Genomic DNA, 27,978 nt, shown 5'->3' on the forward strand with positions numbered 1-27,978 from the left:
CCTTGTTTTCATTTACAAATCCAATAGTTTCACAGCAGTCTACCTACTTCAGCTCATATCAAGTGGAAAAAATAAATTGCTTTTAAAGATCACACTTTGCTTATACTGTTCTCTCAATGTGTACCTTTTCAAGCCAAGGAACCCCCCCCCCCCCCTCCCTGCCATCTCCTATCTTCTCAACCCCAATACCACTTTTAAAAAGCTTCCTCAGTATTGCCCCAACCCCCTCAAGATTTCCACTATTCCCTCTTGGTCAGTGGCCATTATTTTCTTGGAAAACACTTTTTAATTACAGAAATGTAAGTTATTGTAGATGTTGGTACCACTTTAGCCAGGAAGTGTAGTGGAGGGTGTGCCCCTGTCCACATCAATGGGGACGAAGTAGAAATAGTCGAGGGCTTCATGTTTTTAGGTGTCCAGATCACCAACAACCTGTCCTGGTCCCCCCCATGCCGACACTATAGTTTAGAAAGCCCACCAACTTCTCTACTTTCTCAGGAGACCAAGGAAATTTGGTATGTCAGCTACAACTCTCACCAACTTCTACAGATGCACCATAGAAAGCATTCTTTCTGGTTGTATCACAGCTTGGTATGACTCCTGCTCTGCCCAAGATTGCAAGGAACTACAAAGGGTCGTGAATGGAGCCCAGTCCATCACTCAAACCAGCCTCCCAACCATTGACACTGTCTACACTTCCCCCTGCCTCAGCAAAGCAGCCAGCATAATCAAGGATCCCACGCACCCCGGACGTTCTCTCTTCCACCTTCTTCCATTGAGAAAAAGATACAAAAGTCTGAGGTCACGTACCAACCAACTCAAAAACAGCTTTTTCCCTTTTGCCATTAGACTTTTGAATGGACCTACCTCATATTAAGTTGATCTTTCTCTACACCCTAGCTATGACTGTAACACTACATTTTCCACTCTCTCCTTTCCTTCTCTATGTACAGTATGTTTTGTCTGTGTAGTGCGCAAGAAACTATACTTTTCACTGTATACCAATGCATGTGACAATAATAAAATCAAATCAAATCAAAAAACACTGAGATTCTTTAACTGAACACAGACTGAATAGTTGTCCCAGATCTTCACATTCCTGATTGCACTGTTTTGACAAACCACGGGATACATTCACCTACTGACCCTTACTTGTCTTAGTAATTAAACAAGTATAACACTTAATTGATGTGCATGAGGAATCACAAACTGATATTCTCCACCTCATGTCTTGTGAAAAGGACACAAAAATAGCTGGGAAGGCAAATGGTAAGGATGACACAAAGAGACTACAAAGGGATGTAGATAGGTTAAATGAGTGGACCAAAACTTGGCAGATGGAATATAATGTAGGAAAACGTGAAGATAGAGACTTTGGTAGGAAGAATAAAGGAGCTGAATATTATTTAAATGGAGAAAGACTGCAGAAAACCACAGCACAGAAGGATTTGGGGGTCCACATACATAAAGCTGAAAAGGCTTGTGTGCAAGTTCAGGTAATTGGGAAGGCAAATGGAATGTTGGCCTTTATTTCAAAGAGTACAAAGATGGGGAAGGCTTGCTACAATTTACAAGGCATTAGTTGGGCCACACCTGGAATACTGTGAACAGTTTTGGTCCTTTATCTAAGGAAAAATATACTGACATTGGCAGCAGTCCAGGAAAGGTTCGCTCGGTTAATCCTGAGTATGGAGGAATTTTCTGATGAGGAGAGATTAAGGAAGTTGGGCCTGTACTCACTGGAGTTTCGAAGAACGAGACATATAGGATTCTCAGGGTGCTTGAGAGGGTAGATGCTGAAAGGTTTTCCCCATGTGGGAGAGTCTAGGACCACAGGGGTCTCAGATTAAGGGGTCGACAGAGATGAGAAGGAATTTCTTCTCTCAGAGGGTAGTGAATCTGCAGAATTCTGTACTGCAGAGAGCTGTGGAATCTGTGTCATTAAGTGTGTTCAAGGTAGTGATAGATTTTTAATCAGTAAGGGAATCAGGGTTGTGGGGATGAGGCAGGAAAGTAGGGTTGAGGATTATTAAAGCAGATCAGTCATGATCTCATTGAATGGCAGATTCGATGGGATGATTGACCTATTGCTGTTCCTACATCTTATGGTCCAACAGGAGATGAAAATATTGAAAGAATCAAATGATTTTTTTAAAAAATGATTCCATTCTTATAAGCTATAAGGCCAATTCACAGAGTGACTGAGCGCACACACTGGTTAGCACTGCAGCCTCACAGCGCCAGGGACCCAGGTTCGATTCCCAGCTTGGGTCACTGTCCCCATGCACCCTGGATATTCTCTCTTCCAACTTCTTCTGTCAGAAGATACAAAAGTCTGAGGTCACGTACCAACAGACTCAAGAACAGCTTCTTCCCTGCTGCCGTCAGACTTTTGAATGGACCTGCCTCGCATTAAGTTGATCTTTCTCGACACCCTAGCTATGACTGTAACACTACATTCTGCACTCTCTCCTTTCCTTCTCTATGAACAGTATGCTTTGTTTTGTATAGTGCGCAAGAAACAATACTTTTCACTGTATACTAATACATGTGACAACAATAAATCAAATCAAATCAAATCAAATGTCTGTGTGGAGTTTGCACGTTCTCCCCGTGTCTGCGTGGGTTTCCTCCGGGTGCTCCGGTTTCCTCCCACAGTCCGAAAGATGTGCTGGTTAGGTGGATTGGCCATGCTAAATTCTCCCTCAGTGTACCCGAACAGGTGCCGGAGTGTGGCAACTAGGGGATTTTCACAGTAACTTCATTGCAGTGTTAATGTCAGCCTTACTTGCGACACTAATAAATAAACTTTAAACTTCGCTTGCTCCCAAAACCAAGTTGAATCCAATTCATGGTGCCCACAAGAGATGCAAAGAAGATCCAAGCTGAGAAGATAAGACACTGCCCCCCCCCTCCCCCCTCCCCCCTCCTCCCACCATCTGGGGTTTGATCTTAACCAAATGATAGGGGGATGAAAGAATGGGCCAAGTCTCAGCAACAAACCAAGTGGCACATATCACGTGATCAGGGTCTGGGAGAGGGGCACATATCACGTGATCAGGGTCTGGGAGAGGGGGAAGATGGCGGCGCCCAGCTCGGGGAGGATGCCGGTCTACCGGAGGACTCCTCCCACAACCCCGGTCGCGGGGTGGGCGCGCATGCGCGGGTGTGGCGCCCGCAGTTGGCGTGGAGTCGGGCGAGGGGTGTCGGCGGCGGTGCCGGGGCGGCCGATCGAGCGAGCGAGAGGGAGGAAGAAGCCGGCCTGACAAGAGAATGAGCGGGGGCAAGTCCAGGGAGCACCTCCTGGCCAACGGCGGCGTGAAAGTGTCGGTCTGGAGCAAAGTGCTGAAGAGTAACGCGGCCTGGGAAGATAAGGTGAGGAGAGAGGGTGAAGTGATTGAGGTGGGGGAGAGTGAGTGGGGCAAGGCCCGAGCCAGCAGCGGCCTGGCTGGCTGTGCCTGGGGGGGGGGGGGGGGGGGTAGTGCAGCCACTGCTGCCACTCTCATCTCAACACCCACTGTGGAAAACCCTCCAACACCATCCCCACTGGAAAATTCTGTTATCCTCCCCTCCCCCTCTTCCCCCCTCCCCCTCTCCCCCTCCCCCTCCCCCCCTCCCCCCCTCCCACCCTTCCCCCCCTCCCCCCTTCCCCCCTTCCCCCCTTCCCCCCCTTCCCCCCCCTTCCCCCCCCTTCCCCCCCTCCCCCCCTCCCCCCTTCCCCCCTTCCCCCCTTCCTTCCCAAACTTAGGCTGTGTCTCCAGAGAGAGAAAAAAAAGTTTAAAGTTTTCAAAGTTAGTGTCACAAGTCAGGCCCACATTAACACTGCAATGAAGTTACTGTGAAAATCCCCTCGTCTCTATCTTATCTATTCCCTTCATAATCTTATGTTTCTATAAGATCTCCCCACACACCAGCACCCTCAGCAAGTGGGTAAGCACTGCTGTTTCACAACGCCAGGAACCCTGGGTTTGATTCCCAGCTTTTGGGGAGGGGGGGTGTCACTGTCTGTGTGGAGTTTGCAGGTACCTTCTCCCCCCCCCCCCCCCCCCCCCCCCCCGTGTCTGCGTGGGTTTCCTCCGGGTGCTCTGGTTTCCTCCCGCAGTCTGAAAGACTGGGCTGGTTAGGGTGCATTGACCCAAACAGGTGCCGGACTGTGGCAACTAGGTAAGGGTGGCACAGTGGTTAGCACTGTTGCTTCACAGCTCCAGGGACCCGAGTTCGATTCCTGGCTTGGGCCACTGTCTGTGTGGAGTTTGCACATTCTCCTCGTGTCTGCGTGCGTTTCCTCCGGGTGCTCCGGTTTCCTCCCACAGTCCAAAGATGTGCGGGTTAGGTTGATTGGCCATGCTAAAATTGCCCTTATGGGATGCATGGATTAGCGGGTAAAATATGTAGGGACATGGGGGTAGGGCCTGGGTGGGATTGTGGTCGGTGCAGACTCGATGGGCTGAATGGCCTCTTTCTGTACTTGTAGGGTTTCTATGAATACTTCTATGAATTCACAGTAATTTCATTGCACTGTTAATGTAAGCCTTACTTGTGACTAATAAATAAACTTTAACTGTTTGGGTACACTGAGGGAGAATTTTAGCACTGCCAATGCACCTAACTAGCACATCTTTTGGACTGTGGGAGCACCTGGAGGAAACCCACGCAGACACGGGGAGAATGTGCAGACTCCGCACAGACAGCGACTCAAGCCAGGGATCGAACCTGGGTCCCTGACACCGTGAGGCAACAATGCTAACCACTTAAGAGGTCACAGCAACCTGAGCCACTGGATCAAGACTATCTCACAAGTTGAAGATTTTTTTATAGATGCACCCTAGAAAAAACATCCTTTCCGGATGCATCACAGCTTGGTATGGCTCCTGCTCTGTGCAAGACCGCAAGAAATTACAAAAGGTTGTGATCGCAGCCCAGTCCATCAGACAAACCAGCCTCCCATCCATTGATGCAGTCGACATTTCCCGCTGCCTCAGAAAAGCATGATGTGAAGATGTCGGCATTGGACTGGGGTAAGCACAGTAAGAAGTCTCACAACTTGGCTTGTGCTACCAAATATACCTGTTGGACTTTAACCTGGTGTTGTGAGACTTCTTACTCAGAAAAGCAGCCAGCATAATCAAGGCCCCACACACCTGCTTTCTTCCACTTTCTTCCGCCGGGAAAAAGTTACAAAAGTCTGAGCACACACACCTTCCGACTCAAGAACAGCTTCTTCCCTGCTGCCATCAGACTTTTGAATGGACCTTATGTTAAGCTGATCTTTCTCTACACCCTAGTTATGACTGTAACACTATATTCTGCACCATCTCCTTTCCCTCTCCCCTATGTACTCTATAAACAGTATGTTTTGTCTGTATAGCGCAAGAAACAATACTTTTCACTGTATTCCCATGCATGGGACAATAATAATCAAATCTCACAAGTTGAAGAGTACTACCATAAATGCAAATTTCTAACAATGGATTGAGACTAACATACTAAACACGTCTAGTGACGATGCTAATGATAACGCAAGACAAGCAGAGACTTGCAATATCACAAATTTGTAAAATAATTGGTTTGAGGGACTGGAAACGTGTTAAATGGTGTTCTTTTCATAATGTCTTTATCGCTTCCTTGTAAATGGACAGTGGTCAGGAATTGATATACCTCAAGTTTCAGCAACTGAGATCTTGCGCATTAGAAGTGGGTATCAATGTGTTGTAACCACAGAACAATTTGAAAATAAATGGAAGGTTTGTGTTGAATATGCAACATGGTTGTACTGCAGAGGACTATCTGAACATTTTTAATATGGGCCTCCTGGAAAATCTTTGAAGCAAAGAGTTTACATATATGTGTATGTAGCTATATGTATATAACTATTTGGCTTTCTGTATCAGAACATAGGAATTAGGAGCAGATGTAGGCAGTTCAGCCCTTCGAGCCTGCTCCTCCATTCAATCAGATCATGGCTGATTTCTCCCTGGTCTCAAATCTACCTCCCTAATCTGTTCCCCATGTCTCTTTAGCCCATTTTTTTCCTATCAGAAATATATCTTATCTTTTTCTCGAAACCGTTTAATGATTCAGACTCCACTGCGCTATGCATTTGATGTGGAGATGCTAGTGGTTTGTGCTACCAAATAAACCTGTTGGACTATAACCTGGTGGTGTGAGACTTCTTACTATGCATTTGAAACACTCAAGAAACCCCAAATGACTCTTGATGGTTGCTCAGTAGTGTTTCACATTGCAGCCGAACAGTCAACACCTCCTGGTGAAAGTTCTGATGAAGGGCATACATCTGAAAAATCAACGACTCTCTCACTTTTCTTTGCAGGCACTGTTCCGACATTGTTAATTCAGTTTAGATCTTTTGTTGAAACAGATTTGGATTGGATGGGGTTAGTTAGTGACAAATTGAGGTTAAGATTCTGAACGGTATGGTGTGATATTTGATCTTGCATAAAACATGAAGTGGCTATTAAAATAAATGGATGCAGCAAGATAAGAGTTATAACCCACTTTTGGTTTGTAAGCTTCAATTACAGCACTTCTCACTGTTAGTGGGTACACTATGTCAGCGATCGTAGGAGTATAATCACAGTAACGTGATGGAAAATGAAAGGTCACTGATGAGCCACAGGGTCTAAGTTGTGTCCATCTTGTATACTGGACCTTTCATCATGTATTCTATTTATGCCATACTTGATAAGTGATCAAATGAATTGTTTTTTTTACATGCAAGCTATTAATAGCAAAAACAACTTTCATTTTTATTGATGTAATTCAGTGATTGGCTTCAATAATCCCCCACCGTCAACACCCGAGGGATTATACTGGACCAGCCATATAAATACTGTGGCTACAAGACCAGGTCAGAGGCTGGGAATTACGCAGCGAGTAACTCACCTCCTGACTCCCAAAAGCCTGTCCGCCATCTACAAAGCACAGATCAGGGATGTGATGCAATACTGTCTACTTGTTTGAAAGTGAAGACTGGAATCCATCTTGACAGAGACAGAGTTTCAACGGGCAAAAGCAAAAGACTGCAGATGCTGGAGATCTGAAATGAAAACAAAGTGCTGGAAAAACTCAGCAGATCTGGCAACATTTACGGAGAGAAAAACCGAGTTAACGTTTCTGATCCAATATGACTCTTCAAAGGTGGAGAGACAAACCAAGTATCTGGGTGGGTTGTTGCGATACTGTGGAATCTGTTATGGCGGCATATGGGGTGGTTAGCACTTTTGCCTCTCAATGCCAGGGCCCTGGGTTCGATTCCCAGCTTGGGTCACTGTCTGTGCAAAGTCTGCACGTTTTCCCCGTGTCTGCGTGGGTTTCCTCCGGGTGCTCCGGGTTCCTCCTACAATCCGAAAAATGAGCTGGTTAGGTGCATTGGTCATGCTAAATTCTCCCCCGGTGTACCCGAACAGGTGCCGGAGTGTGGCGACTCGGGGATTTTCACAGTAACTTCATTGCACTGTTAAAGTAAGCCTACTTGTGATGAATAAACTTTTATGTCATTTACTGTGCAGTGTGACGTGTTTGACCGCGGTTTGCCTGTTAATTCACATATTAACCCTGAATGTTAGCATGTAAGATAGATATTGCAGTTAGCTTAGACTTTCTGACTTTGCAGAGTAAAGTTTATGTTTTTTTGTTTAAAAATTCGCAGAATCTTGTGGCTTTATTCTCCTAAGCAAGTGTCTTGAATCTCAAATTGTGCCTATTATTAAACAAAACATTAGTGGTCCTTAACTGGATCTTACCAGAACACGTGGGTCTGATCCAGGATCATAACTGTTGTCACACAACCGAGCAAAATTTATCAAGTCAATGGAGCATTTTCTATATTGAGTTGTAATTGTGAACATAGAAGATTTTAAGATTGTGTGACTTGATTTGAGTCAGTGATAATTAGCATTGTGAAAGATAAAAATATGCAGGTTTCTGAACAGTAAAAGTGGTTATGCAAGATCATTTTAAAAGTTATTTTCTGATCATTGACATCAATTGTGCTGAAGTGATAGATTTGGGTAGAGACCCAGTTTGATTACTCAAACTGCATTCACTTGATCCTGCAGCAGGGGCTCCAAGTTATTTTTCCAAAGAATTCCAAGTAGAAGATAGAACATAGAAAAACTACAGCACAAACAGGCCCTTCGGCCCACAAGTTGTGCCGAACACATCCCTACCTTCTAGACCTACCTATAACCCTCCATCCTATTAAGCTCCATGTACTCATCCAGGAGTCTCTTAAAAGACCCCATTGAGTTCGCCTCCACCACCACTGACGGCAGCCGATTCCACTCGCCCACCACCCTCTGTGTGATAGAATGGATTTTCTGAAAAACCTGTTCTATGCTGTTTGCTTGAGTCTTCTCTTTTGAAGGGTAGGCAGTCTTATTTTGTAGGAAAGTTTGAGTTTTGGCATTTTTACTATTACGTGCTAATTGTTGCCCACATTGCAGTGTCAGCACCTTTCTATCTGTTTATCTAAATAGCATCCGTCAAACTCCATTACCTCACATTTTCACAGCTAAGGAACCAGTCCTTCAACTGGATCCTCTGATTCACTAAAACCTCTAAATAACTTCAATTTACTAGTAGCTAAAATCAACTATATTTGCCTGTTTAAAGAAGTGCTCCTAAAGGCACAGCAGGGTAGCAACTGAACACCACATTCCTGCCGCAGACTAAGGGGTGGGACAGTGGTTAGCACTGCTGCCTCGTAGTGCCAGGAACCCAGGTTTGATTCCCGGCTTGGGTCACTTTCTGTGTGGAATCTGCATGTTCTCCCTGTGTCTGGGTGGGTTTCCTCCGGGTGCACCAGTTTCCTCCCACAGTCTGAAAGACATGCTAGTCAGGTTTGTTGGCCATGCTAAATTCCTACTCGATGTACCCGAGCAAGCACTGGAGTGTGGCGATTGGGGATATTCAGTCACTTCATTGCAGTGTTAATGTAAGCCTACTTGTGACACTAATAAATAAACTTTAAATGCTGGCATTTATCTATTGGCCCAGGTGAGCTTCCAGTGATCAAAATGTAATTGAAACTCCAAAGGTACTCCAGGGCCTAATCACGTCACTTCCCAACAGAAGTAACTTGCCTGGACTATTGTATTTACTTAAGGGCACCCCACTTTAGGAGGGATGTCAAGGTGTCTGAGAGGATGCAAGAAACAATTAACAGAATGATCACCATGGAAGAGCAACTTCAGTTATATGGATGGATGGAGAAGCTGAGGTTGTTCTTCCAGCAGTGAATGTTAAGAGGAGATTAAATAGTGTGTTCATTTTGATAGAGCAAATAAGGAGAAACTTCCTTGTGGCCAAAGTGTCAGTAACCAGGGGACACTGATTTAAAGTGATTAGCAATAGAACCAGAGGAGAAATTATGTTTTTTTTTAATGCAGCGAGTTATCATTATCTACATTGAGCTGCCTGCAAGGGTCGTGGAAGCAGATTCAATAGTAGCTCTCCAAATGGAATTGGATAAATACTTGAAGGAAAAAGAAATTGCAGGGGAAAGAGCCAGGAAGTGAAACTAATTGAATAGCTCTTTCAAAGAACTTGGAGAGATGTGATGTGCTAAATGGTGTGTAGTATCGGTCTGTGATTCGAAGTATCTGAGAGGTTTACCTCTGGTTACCAACTAAACATTATGAATGTGCTCCAGACCTCAAACTCTTGCACATCTCCAATATTGCACCTTTAGTAGCTGTGCCTTCATGTCGAAGCGGTAAGTGTTGTGAATTCCCTCCCAAACAGAAAGTTTGCACTTTCACCTCGTGGGAGTTTGCAGTTTCTCACCATGTTTGTGTGGGTTTCCTCTGGGTGCTCTGGTTTCCTCCCACAGCCCAAAGATGTGCGGGTTAGGTTGATTGACCGTGCTAAATTGACCCTAGTGTCAGGCGGATTAGCAGTGTAAATGAGGGAAATAGGGCCTGGGTGGGATTGTGGTCGGTACAGACTTGATGGGCCGAATGGCCTCCTTCTGTACTGTAGGTATTCTATAAACCTCTCCACCCCTCTTTGTCTCCTTAAGATATTCCTTGAAACCTGTATCTTTAACCGAGCAGTTAAATGCATGTCCTGATATCTCCTTTCGTGACATGGTGTCATTTTCTGTCTGCTAACACTCTGGGGGGAAGTGCCTTGCAATGTTTTACTCAGATAAAGGAGGAACTTGTACAAGTGCAAGAGGTAAGCAACAACACCAGAGATTTTTGAGCATTGTTTAAAATTAAAGCTAAGCTGAAGATTTCCTGTAGGAGTTAAAGAGTACCGCATGGGTGGAACTAGGGCATTTTGTGTTTTCCATCCTGACTCAACTTTAATGGCAACAAGGCTTTCAAGTTTAAAGAAAAACAGTTTTTTTTGGAATGGATGGTATAATCATGGACCCTGGGAAGCAAAGGAAGTGATTAAGAAACATGTTAATTTTTTTTTTAAAGAATGAAAACATATTGAATAAGTTTTATTAATTATAGGTTTTGATAAGAGTGTTTAAAATGGTGAAAACATTGTGGAAGGGAGGACTAAAGTAAATGCGTTCGATTGGATAGGGTTAACACTGCAACAAAGTCCATTTTCAAATTTGACCTTGCTTTATTCCTACAATAGGCGTGGATTCAGCATGACTATATTATGTAGGCTGGAAACTCAGAAGCTCATGCCCCCACCACCACCACCTTCCTTTAAAGCATCCCTTAAAACTTCCCTTTCTTCCTTTAAAGGATCCCTTAAAACTTCCCTCTTTGGTCAAGATATTGGTCATCTGGTCTAATATCTCCTTGTATGGTTTGGTGTCATATTCTATATTGCTGCATTTGGACCTCTGATCAATATGTTCCACATAATCAAGACACAATTCTGTTACTATATACTTTCTGATTTGTTCCAGATTTCTATCAAAATAGCTTTTGAAAAGTCAGTCTTGAATTGGAATTTATTCCTTTTCCATGTTTTTTTTTAGAATTGTGGACGAAGTTAATCGAATGTTTTTCCTCTTTCCAGGATGAGTTTCTCGATGTGATCTACTGGTTTCGACAAATAATTGCAATCATTTTAGGTGTTATATGGGGAGTTGTTCCACTTAAAGGATTCTTGGGAATAGCAATGTAAGTTCATATTGTGTTCCTTTATTAATGGAATAGGAGTGAATTCATTCAAGCCAGATTTCACAGAATCCCTGCAGTGCAGAAGAAGTCATGATGTGGAGATGCCGGCATTGGACTGGGGTAAACACAGTAAGAAGTTTAACAACACCAGGTTAAAGTCCAACAGGTTTATTTGGTAGCAAAAGTCACACAAGCTTTCGGAGCCTTGAGCCCCTTCTTCAGGTGAGTCACCTGAAGAAGGGGCTTAAGGCTCCGAAAGCTTGTGTGGCTTTTGCTACCAAATAAAACCTGCTGGACTTTAACCTGGTGTTGTTAAACTTCTTGCTATGCAGAAGAAGGCCATTTGACCCATCGAGTCTGCACCGACAGCAATCCCACGTAGGCTCTATCCCCATAACCCCACATATTTACCCTGCTAATTCCTCTAACCTACGCATCCCGGGGCAATTTAGCACGGCCAATGCACCTAACCAGCGCGTCTTTCGGACTGTGGGAGGAAACCGGAGCACCCGGAGGAAACCCACGCAGACAGGGGGAGAACGTGCAAACTCCACACAGACAGTCACCCAAGCCGGGAATCGAACCCGGGTCCCTGGAGCTGTGAAGCAGCAGTGCCGCCCACTGTGCCATCGTGCTAACCACTGTGCCACCCCAATTATTTTGAGGAATTACAGTTCACTGCTGTCTTTTACTAAATTGTTTCCAGTTATGGGATTTCCTTCTGTTTTTTTTTTAAAGATCTGTTTCCCCCCATCTCTGGAAAATGTGCTCACAGACCATTTAACACCTCCCCAACCAGTTGGGAAGGAAACAGGAAATCGTCAGTTTTGATCAAACCAAAGATTATGAACTGAGGGAAGTCTTGCCTCAACAACAGACCGTCCCCGCCCTTCACATTCCAGTTTTTTATAGCATTTTGCTTTCTCCGGGTTTTGTTCTGCAGCCCTCTCATCCTGCTGTTGCATCAGAATTGAGAGTTGGGTCAGCAACTGTCAGTGTTAGTCTGACTCAAAATTGAAATATTATCCACAAATGAGGCCCATTTCTCCCAGCAGTGTTCATGAGTTGCACAGAGGTTGGTTGCACCATCAAATCCAAAGGTCGTTCTGTCTGTGTCTTAGCCACACGTGGTGGACAAAATGCTGAGACAAATAATACTGTGAACGTTTAAAGGCCCTTCCCCAAGTTTTATTTTCCCACTAAAATCGGCTCTCGCATCATTGCAATTCACTTCCGCCATACATGCTACAAAGGCACACATATATATATCCAGTCCTGCCTCCATTTCAAGCCCAACAGGGCATTTAACCATTCATGGGACGTGAGTTTTAGGGGAGGTGGTGGCGTAGTGGTATTTGTCACCGGACTAGTAACCCAGACACCCAGCATTATGCTCTGGGGACCTGCGTTCGAATCCCACCGTGGCAGATGGTGAAGTTTGAATTTAATAAAAATCTGGAATTAAGAACCTACTGATGACCATGAAACCATTATCGATCGTCGGAAAAACCCATCTGGTTCACTAATTTCCTTTAGGAAAGGAAATCTGCCATCCTTACCTGGTCTGGCCTACGTGTGACTCCAGAACCACAGCAATGTGGTTGACTCTCAACTGCCCTCCAAGGGCAACGAGGGACAGGCAATAAATGCTGGCCCAGCCAGCGACACCCATGTCCCACAAATTAATTTTAAAAAGTGGGCGTCGCTGGCTGGGCCAGCATTTGTTGCCCATCCCTAGTTGCCCATGGGCAGTTGAGAGTAAACCCCAGGGCCTGATGGAATCTATCCAAGGCTGCTCAGGGAGACGAGAGATGAAATCGCTGGGCCTCTGACGCAAATCTTTGTCTCGTCACTGGGCACAGGTGAGGTCCCAGAGGATTGGAGGATAGCTAATGTGGTCCCGTTATTTAAGAAGGGTAGGAAGGATAACCCGGGAAATTATAAGCCGGTGAGCTTGACGTCCGTGGTAGGGAAGTTGTTGGAGAGGATTCTTAGAGATAGGATGTATGCGCATTTAGAAAGGAATAAACTCATTAATGATAGTCAGCATGGTTTTGTGAGAGGGAGGTCATGCCTCACTAACCTGGTGGAGTTTTTTGAAGAAGTGACTAGAATGGTTGATGAGGGAAGAGCCGTGGATGTCGTCTATATGGACTTTAGTAAAGCGTTTGACAAAGTCCCTCATGGTAGGTTGGTGCAAAAGGTTGGATCTCATGGGATAAAGGGGGAGGTGGCTAGATGGGTGGAGAACTGGCTTGGTCACAGAAGACAGAGGGTGGTAGTGGAAGGGTCTTTTTCCGGCTGGATGCCTGTGACTAGTGGTGTTCCGCAGGGCTCTGTATTGGGACCTCTGCTGTTTGTGATTTATATAAACGATCTGGAAGAAGGTGTAACTGGGGTGATCAGTAAGTTTGCGGACGACACGAAAATGGCTGGACTTGCAGATAGTGAGGAACATTGTCAGAGGCTACAAAAGGATATAGATAGGCTGGAAATTTGGGCAAAGAAATGGCAAATGGAGTTCAATCCAGATAAATGCGAAGTGATGCATTTTGGTAGAACTAACGTAGTGGGGAGCTATACGATCAATGGCAGAACCATAAAGGGTGTAGATACGCAGAGGGACCTGGGTGTGCAAGTCCACAGATCCTTGAAGGTGACGTCACAGATGGAGAAGGTAGTGAATAAGGCATATGGCATGCTTGCCTTTATAGGACGGGGCACAGAGTATAAAAGTTGGGGTCTGATGTTGCGGTTGTATAGAACGTTGGTTCGGCCGCATTTGGAATACTGCGCCCAGTTCTGGTCGCCACACTACCAGAAGGACGTGGAGGCTTTAGAGAGAGTGCAGAGGAGGTTTACCAGGATGTTGCCTGGTATGGAAGGGCTTAGAGGAGAGATTGGCTAAACTGTGGTTGTTCTCACTGGAAAGACGGAGGATGAGGGGTGACCTAATAGAGGTGTATAAAATTATGAAAGGCATAGATAGGGTGAACGGTGGGAAGCTTTTTCCCAGATCGGTGGTGACCTTCACGAGGGGTCATAGGTTCAAGGTGAGGGGGGGGGTGGGGGGAGGTTTAACACAGATATCAGAAGGACATATTTTACACAGAGGGTGGTGGGGGCCTGGAATGCGCTGCCGGGCAAGGTGGTGGAGGCGGACACACTGGGAACGTTTAAGACTTATCTAGATAGCCACATGAATGGAGTGGGAATGGAGGGATACAAAAGAATGGTCTAGTTTGGACCAGGGAGCGGCGCGGGCTTGGAGGGCCGAAGGGCCTGTTCCTGTGCTGTATTGTTCTTTGTTGTGGCTGTGGAGTCACATGTAGGCCAGACCAGGTAAGGATGGCAGATTTCCTTCCCTAAAAGACATTAGTGAGCTGAATGGGTTTTTTCGACAATCAGCAATGGTTTCATGGTCACCAGTGGATTCTTAATTCCAGGTATTTTATATTGAATTCAAATTGTACCATCTGCCGTGGCGGGATTCGAACCCGAGTTCCCAGAACATTAGCTGAGTTTCTGGATTAATAGTGTGGTAATAATACCACTAGGCCACCATAGACATCATAGAAACCCTACAGTGCAGAAGGAGGCCATTCGGCCATCAGGTCTGCACCGATAACAATCCCACCCTAGGCCCTATCCCCACAATGCCACACATTTACCCCGCTAATCCCTCTAACCTACACATCCTGGGGTAATTTAACATGGCCAATCAACCTAACCCCGCACATTTTTGGACTGTGGGACGAAACTGGAGGAAACCCACGCAGACGGGGAGAATGTGGAAGCTCCACACAGACAGTGACCCAAGTCGGGAATCAGCCCAGGTCCCTGGAGCTGTGAGGCAGCAGTGCTAACCACTGTGCCGCCCTATCACCTCCCCGTACACAGCACAGCTATATGACAAGTAGAGCAGATCTCAGTAACACACAGCCATGGACCCAGGTTCAATTCCTGCATTGGTTCACTGTCTGTGCGGAGTCTGCACGTTCTTACCCGTGTCTGCGGGGGTTTCCTCCGGGCACTCCGATTTCCTCCCACAGTCCAAAGATGTGCAGGTCAGGTAGATTGGCCATGCTAAAATGCCCCTTAGTGGGAGACAAGCAGGGTAAATATCTGGGATTATGGGGGATAGGATGGGATTGTTGTCGTGCAGGTTTGATGGACCTAATGGCCTCCTCCTGCACTGCAGGGATTCTATGTTTCTATGACTGTCTTCAGGAATATAGCATATTTTCTAACAGGGAAAGCTGCTGTTGTGTTGTGTTTCCTCAGTCTAATTGTGTGGGCTTTTAAGGTAAATTATCTGGGTACCCTGATGGCTCGTTTTTGAAAGTGCCAGTGTTCTGCATCCCTAACCCAGGAATGAGAAAAATCAACCAGCCTAAAATCCAACAACATCTGCTGGAAAGCATTTGTGCGTGGGTGGGCCAGGAAAAGTTTGCATAAAACAGCAGTGTCTCCCCCCCCCTCCGATAGATCAATCTGATACCTACTCTACATTCACCCAGAGGGAAACAAGGCAGGGGAGAACCCTCTCCCATTATGAATCAGAATCTGCGGATGGTGGGATGGGCCTCAGTGGATCAGTTTGTAAGCGAAAAAGTTAAATGACTTAAGTTGCCTCCCTAAAATAAAAGCAAAATACTGTGGATACTGGAAATCTGAAATAAAAACGGAAAATGGTGGAGAAAAGCAGGTCTGGCAGTATCTGCGGAGAGAGAGAAACAGTTGAGTCCATGTGACTCATCACAAACGTTACCTCTGTTTCTCTCCCCCCACAGATGCTGCCAGACCTGCTGAGTATTACCACCATATTCTGTTTCCTGTTGTCTGTTTGTAATGTCTAGGTTGGACAGATGCCTGTGTAAATGCTCTTTGGGTTTTCTGTTTCCAGATTTTGTCTCATCAATGCTGGGCTTCTGTATCTCTACTTTAGCAGCTTCCAGCAAGTAGATGAGGAAGAGTACGGCGGAACATGGGAACTAACAAAAGAGGGATTCATGACATCTTTTGCGTTGTTTTTGGTAACTGGCTGTTTCTACGTGTACATAATGTAGACAAAACCCTGCTAAGTAACATTTCTATTGCATTTTGAAAAATCCAACAATTAAATCCTCAGATAAAGGCAAAATACTGCGGATGCTGGAATCTGAAACAAAATGCTGGAAAATCTCAGCAGACCTGACAGCATCTGTGGGGAGAGAATAGAGCCAACATTTAGAGACTAGATGACCCTTCGTCAGAGCTCTCAAGGAGAGAATAGAGCCAGGGCTTTGACGAAGGGACATTTAGACTCGAAACGTTGACTCTATTCTGTCCCCACAGATGCTGTCGGACCTGCTGAGATGTTTCAGCATTTTCTATTGTTGTAGCCACTTCTGAGACTGCTGATTCAAGATAGCCAGTTTAGTATCTATGTCCAGAAACAGTAATTGGGCTTTGAAACTATCTCATTAAAGTTTGTTTATTAGTGTCACTGCACGGAAGTTGCTGTGAAAATCCCCTAGTCGCCGCACTCCGGTGCTTGTTCGGGTACACTGAGGGAGAATTTAGCACGGCCAATGCACTTAAACAGCACGTCTTTCGAACTGTGGGAGGAAACTGGAGCATCCGGAGGAAACCCACGCAGAAATGGGGGGGGAAGAATGTGGAAACTCCACACACTGACCCAAGGTCGGAATTGAACCCCGGTCTCTGGTGCTGTGCGGCAGCAGTGTTAAGCACTGTGTCACTGCGCTATCCTATATACATAATGGAGCAGGTTACCATAGCAGTCAGAGAATGCTTCATTTCGGGTTTTTAAAAAAAAAAAAAGAGCTGTTCCAAAGAGTTGAAGGAAGTTGGGTCGGGTCCTCTGTCGCAACTGTGCATAGATAGGAAGGCTGGAGCTGCGTTCCTGCTTTTGGCTGGGTGAGAACGGGATTGAGATGCTTGGGAGTGGATCATCTGGGGATGACGAGGAATTACAACTGGGGAATTGTGTGCGAATAGAGTGAGGTGGTTTCTGGGAATGCTCGCGAGGAGCTCACTAGCTTTCAGCAACAGAAATGTGGATCAGTCAAATTAAAAATAGAACCAATTTATATTTTTTTAAAATCAGCTTCAAAATTGAGAGTTCATGTGATGCACATGGCACAGCACTTGATTAGAAGCACGAAAAGGCATGATTACTCCATGGTTCAGTGATTGCACACTGCCTTTGAGTCAAAGTTGTGGTTTCAAGTCCCACTTCAGAAACTCCAGCTCATCATTCAGGCTGACAATTGGGTGCAGTACTGAGGGTGCTGAACTACTAGCGGTGTGTTTTTATTTTGAGTGAATTCTTAAATCAAGACCCTGCTTGCCTGGATGGATGTATAAAATTCAATGGTGCGATGCCTTGGCAAATGTTTACCCTCCGCTAACAGGACAAAGAATCAGGTCTTTATCTTATTACTGCTTGTAGGAGCTGCGATGTGACAATTAGCCTGGTGAATCTCCTCTGCACTCCCTCCAGTGCATTCACATCCTTCCTATAATGTGGCGACCAGAACTGCAGACAGTACTCCAGCTGTGGCCTCACCAAAGTTCTATCCAACTCGCATCATGACCTCTCTACTTTTGTAACCTATACCCCGATTGACAAAGGCGAGTGTGCCATATGCCTTTTTCACCACCCTATTAACTGCCTTTCCGCCTTCACACATTGATGGACAAAACACGCCAAGGTCCCTTCAAAAACATAATAAGCTGTGTAAATACATGATTCTGAGGTCATAATACAGAAAGGCAAGGTTATTCATTTTTTTCTTTTTTGTGCTGAGTTGTACTGATTTCAGGCAGCTTGGTGTTAGTTGAGGTGCTAAAGATGCTCTGTTTCCCTGCCTAAAAACCATGTTTGGCTAAGACACCACTGCTCTTCATAATCTTTGGAGCTCTGCTGGAAAGTTTGCCGGGTGAGGGCAAATCAGTTCAGCTTTGATACCGTCCAGAGCCTGTTGATACTCTCTGTCTGGGCTGATGGATGAAGAATTGCTGCCTTTTTACTCATTCATGGGATGTGGGCATCGCTGGCTGGGCCTGCATTTATTGTCCGTCCCTAAGAGCATTTAAGAGTCAACCACATTGCTCTAGGTCTGGAGTCACATGTAGACCTGGTAAGGATGGCAGATTTCCTTCCCTAAAGGAAATAGTGAACCAGGGTTTTTTACATACATCGACAATGGTTTCATGGTCATTGTTAGACTTTTCATTCCAGATTTTTATTGGATTCAGATCTCACGATCTGTCATGGTGGGATTCAAACCCAGGTCCCCAGAGCATTACCCTGGGATTGCTAGTGGTACAGTGGTTAGCACTACTGCCTCAGTGCCGGGGACCCGGGTTCAATTCCAGCCTCAGGTGACTGTGTGGAGTTTGCACGTTCTCCCCGTGTCTGCGTGAGTTTCCTCCGGGTGTTCCGGTTTCCTCCCACAATCCAAAGATGCGCAGGTTAGGTGGATTGGCCATACTAAATTGCCTCTTGGTGTCAGGGAATTAGCAAGGTAAAATATGTGGGGTTGCGGGAATAGGCCTGGGTGGGATTGTGGTTGGTGCAGACTCGATGGGCCGAATGGCCTCCTGCACTCCACTGCACTGTAGGGATTCTATGATCGTCCAATTGCTAGCGACAATACCACAGCGCCACTGCCTCTCCTGATCTGCACATATGGCATTTTTGAAATCCCATTCCCAATATGAGTCTGCACTTTCAGGAGATGAGGAGAGAGATCCTGAGAGCAGGCTTGTATGAGGCAAGTTTTTTTACACAGAGGGTGGTGGGTGCCTGGAACTCGCTGCTGGGGGAGGTAGTGGAAGCAGATACGATAGTGACTTTTAAGGGGCGTCTTGACAAATACATGAATGGGAAGGGAATATGGTCCCCAAAGGGTAAGGGGTTTTAGTTCAGACGGGCAGCATGTTCGGTGCAGGCTTGGAGGGCCCAAGGGCCTGTTCCTGTGCTGTAATTTGTTCAATTAACGCTTATTTATATTTTACCCAAATGTGGATATAAGTAACTCGATGGGTGCTACTTGAATAATTTCCTTTTATCTAGATCGGTCTTAGGATTTTGTGCGGAGTGAAGCTTACTGTTTGCAGGTGTAGCCTGTTAAATTTTTAACTTTTATTTTATTCCAGGTTGTTTGGATAATTTTTTACACTGCAATTCACTTCGAGTAAAGATTGAAAACGGCTGTCTGCCCCTGTCAAGTTTTAAATTGCGAAAGGAGAGAAATGGAAACACTTTTAACCGTGTTTACGTTGTAAAAACTGGCATAGTTCAGAATTTTTTGTGCCATCAGATCACGGGACCTGTGACGAGACCTTGGGATATCTTGCAGCAAACTGTATCCCCGCTGAGGCTGCCTGCAATAACGTACGGAACATCCCAGGAACCTTAAAAATAGACATGGACCTCCAGTTTAAAACTGTCCTAAGATCTACAGCAGCGTTGAAGTCTTCACACCATGTCAAAGTGCAGCTTCCCAGTGTCATGTCCTCTACTGTCGGTACTCTTGTTGTTAGTATCTGTTTTAATTTAACAAATGTAAATTACTTGTAGAATTGGAGATGAAACATTAATTTTTGACTTGTACATCTTTCAGAGTTTGTATTTCAGACTTTATAATGGAAAATGATTGCACCTTTGGGTGGCATTAAAATTACAAACCAAGTCTGTTTTGTACCTGCTTCAGCTAGCCTTTCAAAGTTTCACTCATCCGATAAGGTTTAATACTTAGGCCTGATTTCAAGCTCCTCATCCTGTCTCCTATTCTTGCCTTGCTCTGTTGTTTTTTTTTGGTACTTATATATCTGACAACATGGATAGATGTCAAACACTTTACTTTCTCAATGTACAATATTTCAAAAGCTTTGGAGCCACCTATCTTTCTCCAACTGGAAAATATATCCAAACATTGACGCACAGTAAAATGACCCTCTTGGCCCATCCTGCCTGACTCATAATTGTGATACCGACTGCATCCCAACATCTACACTCCCCATTCCATTTTTAAAAAAATAAACCAGGAGGCGCGTGCAACTGGATTTTAAAACCCAGGTCAACTTGGGGAGAGAATGTATTGGGAACTCCTCAACCGCCCTTCCTACCTGATCAAAATTAGCACAGGAGATTGCTGGCCCTTACAACTCCTCGTAGCGACCCCCATTTGTAAAACGCAATCTCAACTCCAGGCAGAGAAATGGGTCCCTTGAATGAATTCAGTGAATTGGTGTCCACCATACCAAGTGGCAGTATCTCCACCATTCTCTGGCAAAAGAACCCTTTCATGACATAGAACTGGCCTTGAATGTCTTAAAATTGTGACCACTGGCCCTCCCCTACCTATTGGAACAAACTACCAACTCCCAAACAATCTATTCTGTGCATCATCTTATAGACGTCCATCAAATTGCCCAGTATTATGCTTCTCTAAAATGGAGTCTCAGCTCCTTTAGTGTGATAAAATATATTTTAAGTGGATTGCAAAACATAAATAAGACATAGTAGTGGAACCAGCAATATGAATGATCCATTAGATTGTATTTTTGCTGAAGGACAGTGAAGTCGGTGCTGTACCTACACATAGAACTAGAGGTGACTAAAATCTTATTTCATTAATCTTATAAGATCACAGCTGGATGAAAAAAATATCAGCCATGATTGAATGGCGGAACAGACTCGATGGGCTGAGTGGCCTAATTCTGTTCCTATGTCTTATATATCTGAATGTTCAAATGCTGCTTAGCACCTGGATGTTGGAGTCAGTGTTCATGTTGCAATGGCCCAGTTTCTTCTTCCAAGATCTGTGGGATCTGCAGACTTTCCTACAGTGTGGCTTTCTGACCATGTTTCAACTGACTGTTGAGTTTGCTGCAAACACTAAAACAAACTTTTACTGTTTATTTTTGTTTTGTTCAATTTGACGCACTGTTAGAGTAGTTAGCAATCTTCAAATCATCTGGAGATTTTTTTATAAGACTGATCGACACGACGTGGGTAGGAGTCTGTGGCTGTCTGTAATAAATTCAGCACCCACCTGCCCTGCTGTCGGGGGGACCAAAAATGTGAGGAATGGAGGTGTTTAGTTTGGGGCTAGAGCAGTGGAATGAGTTATGGGTTGTGCTTTATCCATGTTCGCCACTGATCTCTGCCATGGTGGCACTAGTGGACGTAACATGGAAGAAATCGACGTCTCACCATGGATTTGAGTTTAAACAGACTGTTAATTGCACCTACTCTTCCCATATAGTTGGAGTTTGAACCACAGCTATGATAATGATCTGAGTTGTCTTGAGCTCATTGGGTCAGTGATTCTTTACAGTAGGGAGACCATTTTGGGGAGAAGTGGACATTCTGGTTCAATGTGGTGGAACCACACTGATCACTGCTCTAGCGAGCGGCCTTGCAAAAACAAGTGGGGAAGTATTCCATTCAATCTAAAGGAGTTATTGCACATTGTATCCTGTCTTGAGCATGAACATAGTGTACATATCGAAATAAAAATACGATTTACTTTGATTACATGATTCTATTCTGAAAAGGCTTCCTTGTTTATTTTAGAGTTAATACAGTTTGTTACACTGCCTTAAAACTAACGAATACCTCACAAAATTGCAAGTATGCAAAATGACGATGTAATCTGAAAGCGACAGTTGTCTAATCCCTTGTATGTGATGTGATTTTATTCTGTGTGCTCTGTGGCGTTGGCTCCACAAAAGAAAAGGACAATTTGCAGGAAATAGGATATTAGTTAGCATCTGTGGAGGAGACCAGTGTAGACTCATCATCAGAACGTGGTATGCGATGGGAGCAAGAGTGCCTGAAGTTGGAGGAGATGGAAGATGAGCTAGTTTAATAAGAACATCACTGGGGAACAATCATTAGCTTTATCATAACTTAAGGAACAAGAACCATTCAATTAAATCGCAGCTGATTAATAATGCTAATTGTACATCTCACTACGTCAAGCAGAGCATCATTCCCTAATGTTTGTGATCTACATTTTATAGAAATAGATCGATGGGAATAGCAGTCATTAACTGCTATTAATTAGCAGTCCAAAGATGTGTGGGTTAGGTTGATTGGCTATGCTAAGATTGCCCCTTAATGTCCTGAGATGCATAGGCTAGAGGGATCAGCGGGTAAATATGTAGGGATATGGGTGTATGGCCCAGGCGGGATTGTGGTCGGTGCAGACGTGATGGGCCAAATGGCCTCTTTCTGCACTCTAGGGTTTCTATGAACCATTTCATGCTTTGTTTCTTTAAATGCACTAATAAAAAGGCACGGTGTCACAGTGGTTAGCACTGCTGCCTCAGCACCAGGGACCCGGGTTGGCTTCCTGGCTTGGGTCACTGTCTATGTGGCATCTGCACGTTCTCCCCGTGTTTGCGTGGATTTCCTCCGGGTGCTCTGGTTTCCTCCTGCAGTCTGAAAGGCATGCTGGCTAGGTGCATTGGCCATGCTAAATTCTCCCTCAGTGTACCCGAACAGGCGCCGGAGTGTGACGACTAGGGGATTTTCACAGTAACTTCATTGCAGTGTTCATGTCACTCTACTTGTAATTCTAATAATTAAACTTACAGTCCAGTGACTAAGGGTGTGATCTTACTGGCTCACCACGCTGGCAAGCTGGTAAGATTGTGGGAAATTGGGTTCTCAATAATTGCCTCATGCAATCTTACCAGCCCTGTTTTTGCCGGCAAGATTGGCTTTGCGCCCAGAAAGGCAACGGCTGAATGATGAGCAGGGGACGGGTGTGAGGGGAGGCTGGCAAAGGGGCTGGTGTGCAGGGTGGGCCGCAGAGGGGTTGGTGACAGGGGACACACTTAGAATTTTTTTCGTAAGATTGCACCCCAAGTTGCTGAACATTTCTGTGCAGTAATGATAAAGTTTAAAGTTTATTTATTTGTGTCACAAGTAAGGCTTACATTAACACTGCAATGAAGTGACTGTGAAAATCCCCTAGTCGCCACACTCCGGCGTCTGTTCAGGTCTAACCAGCGTGTCTGTGGGAGGAAACCGGAGCACCTGGAGGAAATCCACGCAGACACGGGGAGAACGTGCAAACTCCACACAGACAGTGACCCAAGCCGGGAATTGAACCTGGGTCCCTGGCGCTGTGAGGCAGCCAGTGCTAACCACCGTGCAGCCCTAGTGACATGAAAAGACAAAACAAAATCCAATACTGGAAGTGAGAGTTTGCAAAAAAAGTTTATTAAATACTTAATTTATAAAACGACTAGCATTTTTAGGACAAGCTGCCTCTTAGGCTAGCTTGCTGAGAAAGTTTATTAGTGACGTAAAATCCAACACTACGTAAGTTAGATACTTGTGTCGTTTTCCTGTCCTATTTTCCTGTTTGTATATGATATTAGCAAATACGGTTCCTCAATCAAGGGAACAGGAACATTTTTTCTTTTACGGCTCTGCACCCAGCTTGGTAATGCTGGTGGCAAGATTATTGCATTCTCTAACTTTCATTTACTCTTGTGAATGGAAAACAGTTATTCGATTGCTTCTTGGTACGGGTGAATCCAAAGTACACAACACAACCATGCTGCTTTTCATTTTTCACAGATGGCAGGTAGAATCACTACATGCTATCACTGGTAAAACAAAATCTGTGAATGCAAGGTATATAAAATATTGAGGGGCATAGATAATGTAGATAGTCAATACCTTTTCCCAAAGGTAGAGGAGTCTAAAACTAGAGGGCATAGGTTTTTAGGTGAGAGGGGAGAGCTACAAAGGGTCCAGAGGGGCAATTTTTTTCCACACAGAGGGTGGTGAGTGGAACGGGTTGCCAGAGGCAGTAGTAGAGGCGGTTACAATTTTGTCTTTTAGAAAGCATTTAGACAGTTACAGGGGTACAGAGGGATATGGGCCAAATACGGGCAATTGGGACTACCTTAGTGGTTAAAAAGAAAGCATTCTTTCTGGTTGTATCACAGCTTGGTATGGCTCCTGCTCTGCCTAAGACCGCAAGAAACTACAAAGGGTTGTGAATGAAGTCCAATCCATTACGCAAACCAGCTTCCCATCCATTGACTCTGTCTACACTTCCCGCTGTCTCGGCAAAGCAGCCGGCATAATTAAGGACCACACGCACCCCGGACATTCTCTCTTCCACCTTCTTCCGTCCGGAAAAGATTACAAAAGTCTGAGGTCACGTACCAACTGACTCAAGAACAGCTTCTTCCCCGCTGCCATCAGATTTTTTAATGGACCTACCTGATCTTTCTCTACACCCTAGCTATAACTGTAACACGACATTCTGCACTCTCTCGTTTTCTTCTCTATGAACAGTATGCTTTGTATAATGAGCAAGAAAACATACTTTTCACTATGCTAATACATGTGACAATAATAAATCAAATCAAAATAAAGGCCGAAGGGCCTGTTTCCATGCTGTAACACTCTATGAAGTCAATATTTTTTCCCAAAGGTAGGGGAGTCTAAAACTAGAGGACATAGGTTTAAGGTGAGAGGGGAGAGATGCAAAAGGGTCCAGAGGGACAACTGTTTCACACAGAGGGTGGTGAGTGTTTGGAACAAGATGCCAGAGGTAGTAGTAGAGGCAGGTACAATTTTGTCTTTTAAAAAGCATTTAGACAGTTACATGGCTAAGATGGGTATAGAGGGATATGGGCCAAATGCGGGCAATTGGGACTAGCTTAGGAGTTTTAAAAAAAAGGGCGGCATGGACAAGTTGGGCTGAAGGGCCTGTTTCCATGCTGTAAACCTCTATGACTCTAATACAGAAGAAATTTGACCTACTTAGTCATCATAAATCAGTGGCACTGATTTGAGAGAACAGCAATCTTTCTCGTTATTACAGAGGAATGAATGGAATTGATCTGCAAAACACTCGTAAAAAATCAGAAATCTTACAAAAAGGAAAACTGTGTTTAAATGATTGAATCACAAAGCAGTGGGCACCCATCAGAGAGCTGGAGTTGAATCTTTGGTTCCTGGCACAGCTGGATTTGAGAGGAAATTGTGAGCCTGTCGTGCCCAATTTCCCAGCTATTTTAATTAGTTAATTTAACATCATGTTTTATGAACATAAGAACTAGGAGCAGGAGTAGGCCATCTGGCCCCTCGAGCCTGCTCCGCCATTCAATAAGATCATGGCTGATCTTTTTGTGGACTCAGCTCCACTTACCTGCCCAGTCACCATAACCCTTAATTCCTTTACTGGTCAAAAATTTATCTATTCTTGCCTTAAAAACATTCAATGAGGTAGCCTCAACTGCTTCACTGGGCAGGGAATTCCACAGATTCACAACCCTTTGTGTGAAGAAGTTCCTCCTCAACTCAGTCCTAAATCTGCTTCCCCTTATTTTGAGGCTATGCCCCCTAGTTCCAGCTCCACCCGCCAGTGGAAACAACTTCCCTGCTTCTATCTTATCTATTCCCTTCATAATCTTATATGTTTCTATAAGATCTCCCCTCATTCTTCTGAATTCCAAGGAGTATAGCCCCAGTCTACTCAGTCTCTTCTCATAAGCCAACCCTCTCAACTCCAGAATCAACCTTGTGAATCTCCTCTGCATCCCCTCCAGTGCCAGTATATCCTTTCTCAAGTAAGGAGACCAAAACTGTATACAGTACTCCAGGTGTGGCCTCACCAGCACCTTATACAACTGCAGCATAACCTCCCTGTTTTTAAACTCCATCCCTCTAGCAATGAAGGACAAAATTCCATTTGCCTTCTTAGTTACCTGCTGCACCTGCAAATCAACTCCTTGAGATTCCTGCACAAGGACACCCAGGTCCCTCTGCACAGCAGCATGCTGCAATTTTTTTACCATTTAAATAATAGTCCATTCTGCTGTTATTCCTACCAAAATGGATGACCTCACATTTACCAGCATTGTACTCCATCTGCCAGACCCTCGCCCACTCACTTAGACTATCTGTATCCCTTTGCAGACTTTCAGCATCCTCTGCACACTTTGCTTTGCCACTCATCTTAGTGTCATCTGCGAATGTTGACACACTATACTTGGTGTCCAACTCCAAATCATCTATGTAAATCGTAAACAATTGCGGTCCCAACACTGATCCCTGAGGCACACCACTAGTCACTGATCGCCAACCAGAAAAACATCCATTTACACCCACTCTTTGCTTTCTGTTAGTTAACAGAAGTTTTGTGGGCCTGTAAAGCGAGCCATTATATTCCATCACAGCTGGTATTAGTAATGATGACAACCAGGACCATAAGGCCCAGGAGCAAAAGTAGGCCACTCAGCCCATCAACTCCACTCTGTCATTCAATGTTATAGAAACCCACTTGGTTCAGTACTGTCCTTTAGGGAAAGCAATCTGCTCTCCTCATTCCATCTGGCCTGTCTGTAACTCTAACCCCTTTTTAAACTGGGCCTTGAAGTGGTCAAGTAAACCACTAAAGTTTATTTATTAGTCACAAGTAAGCTTACATTCAGACTGCAATGAAGCCACTGTGAAAATCCCCTAGTCGCCACACTCCGGCGCCTGTTCGGGTACACTGAGGGAGAATTTAGCACGGCCAATGCACCCTAACCAGCACGTCTTTCAGACTGTGGGAGGAAACCGGAGCACCCGGAAGAAGCCCACGCAGACACGGGCAGAACATGCAGACCCAAGTGACCCAAGCCGGGAATCGAACCCAGGTCCCTGGCACTGTGAGGCAGCAGTGCTAACCACTGTGCCACCCTGCTGTTAAGGCTAGCTAGCATTTATTGCCCATCTCCAATAGCCACATCCCACAAAACGAATTCGAAAAATTAGGAAGGGGATCAATAATGTTTCTGTAGAAGAGAGAAGCAAAGTTAAAATTTGTTCCAAGTTCTTTATTACCTACACAAGTAAATTAATTGGGACCGAAAATTATGCCTGGGAGTGTACCTATAGTGTATGCGTGGGTGCAATTATATGTTTGACCTGTCCTCATGGAAGATAGTCCTATATAGTCACATGCTGATAACATAATTTATACAAGTAAATTCTCTGATTTCCTCACGTATAAGCTGCTAGTACTATACGGTCAGCGATTTATTTTGCCTGCTACTATCTATAACAGAGCTACCACATTCTCCTCCTTTGGCTTTATTTTCCAGCTCAATAAATCCCGTGGTACACACCCGTGTTAACGTGACAAACACTGGGTGGAAATTAATCGCATCCAACGTTCCTGTAAAATAGGTTTTAATTCAGAAATCAGTACGGATTGTTTTGTTCGCTGTGTTATTTCATAATGCAGGGCAGACTATTCGATTCGGATAATACAGGAACATTTGACAGACCAACATTCCTTCCTCACTGAATGATCTGTTTCACACAAGGATGCAGAGCACTGAAAATACATCCATTTTAAATCACTTAGTGGAAGGTGCAGTTTCATTGTAAGCCTTTTGAACTCTGGTTGGGCATCATTAATACAAGCACATCCTTGGGCTCTGATACATGCACATATAGGCATCACAGAAAAGTCTCTTGGCAAATCCATCAAGCTGCTTCAGGTCTGTATAAGCCAGCTTGTCCTCTGACATCATCAGATAATCACCTATTTGTGGACAATCTGTTATCTCTGGAATATTCTCATCACCTAGAATAAGCAGAAGGGATTGGTCAGTGAAACAAACCTTGCATCAATGTGCGCATGAGAAAACAGAGTTGACGCTTGCACTTTAGAAAGCAGCAGTTTGTGAATCTATATTATTTTTATGCTCACTTCATTTAAGTATATAAAATACTTAACAGCAAGACAAGCTCGTATTACTTCACAGAGCAAGACAAGGAAGCCAACTGGGAGGACAAATATGAACGTGACAGGCAAGC

General features: G+C 44.7%; 2 protein-coding genes across 4 annotated transcripts in view; one reads left to right on the forward strand and one right to left on the reverse strand.

Moving 5' to 3' along the window:
* Positions 1–3,135: 3,135 nt before the first annotated feature.
* rab5if (RAB5 interacting factor) lies at positions 3,136–19,821 on the forward strand. The gene is made up of 4 exons (XM_078236815.1): positions 3,136–3,375; positions 11,014–11,117; positions 16,024–16,153; positions 19,287–19,821. Exons 1-4 carry the CDS (start codon positions 3,274–3,276, stop codon positions 19,326–19,328), a joined length of 378 nt encoding a protein of 125 aa, XP_078092941.1. The 5' UTR covers positions 3,136–3,273; the 3' UTR covers positions 19,329–19,821.
* A 7,143-nt stretch (positions 19,822–26,964) lies between these two features.
* The window catches only part of cyld2 (cylindromatosis (turban tumor syndrome) 2), a 47,681-nt gene continuing 46,667 nt past the window's right edge, over positions 26,965–27,978 (reverse strand). For all 3 annotated transcript variants that reach the window (XM_078236807.1, XM_078236806.1, XM_078236805.1), the window contains exon 15: positions 26,965–27,745. In XM_078236807.1, the coding sequence (XP_078092933.1) occupies positions 27,573–27,745 (173 nt within the window). In that variant the 3' untranslated portion in view covers positions 26,965–27,572. The remainder of the gene's footprint in view (positions 27,746–27,978) is intronic.

The sequence above is a fragment of the Mustelus asterias genome, chromosome 20 (assembly GCF_964213995.1).
Source record: "Mustelus asterias chromosome 20, sMusAst1.hap1.1, whole genome shotgun sequence".
Taxonomy (NCBI): Eukaryota; Metazoa; Chordata; class Chondrichthyes; order Carcharhiniformes; family Triakidae; genus Mustelus; species Mustelus asterias.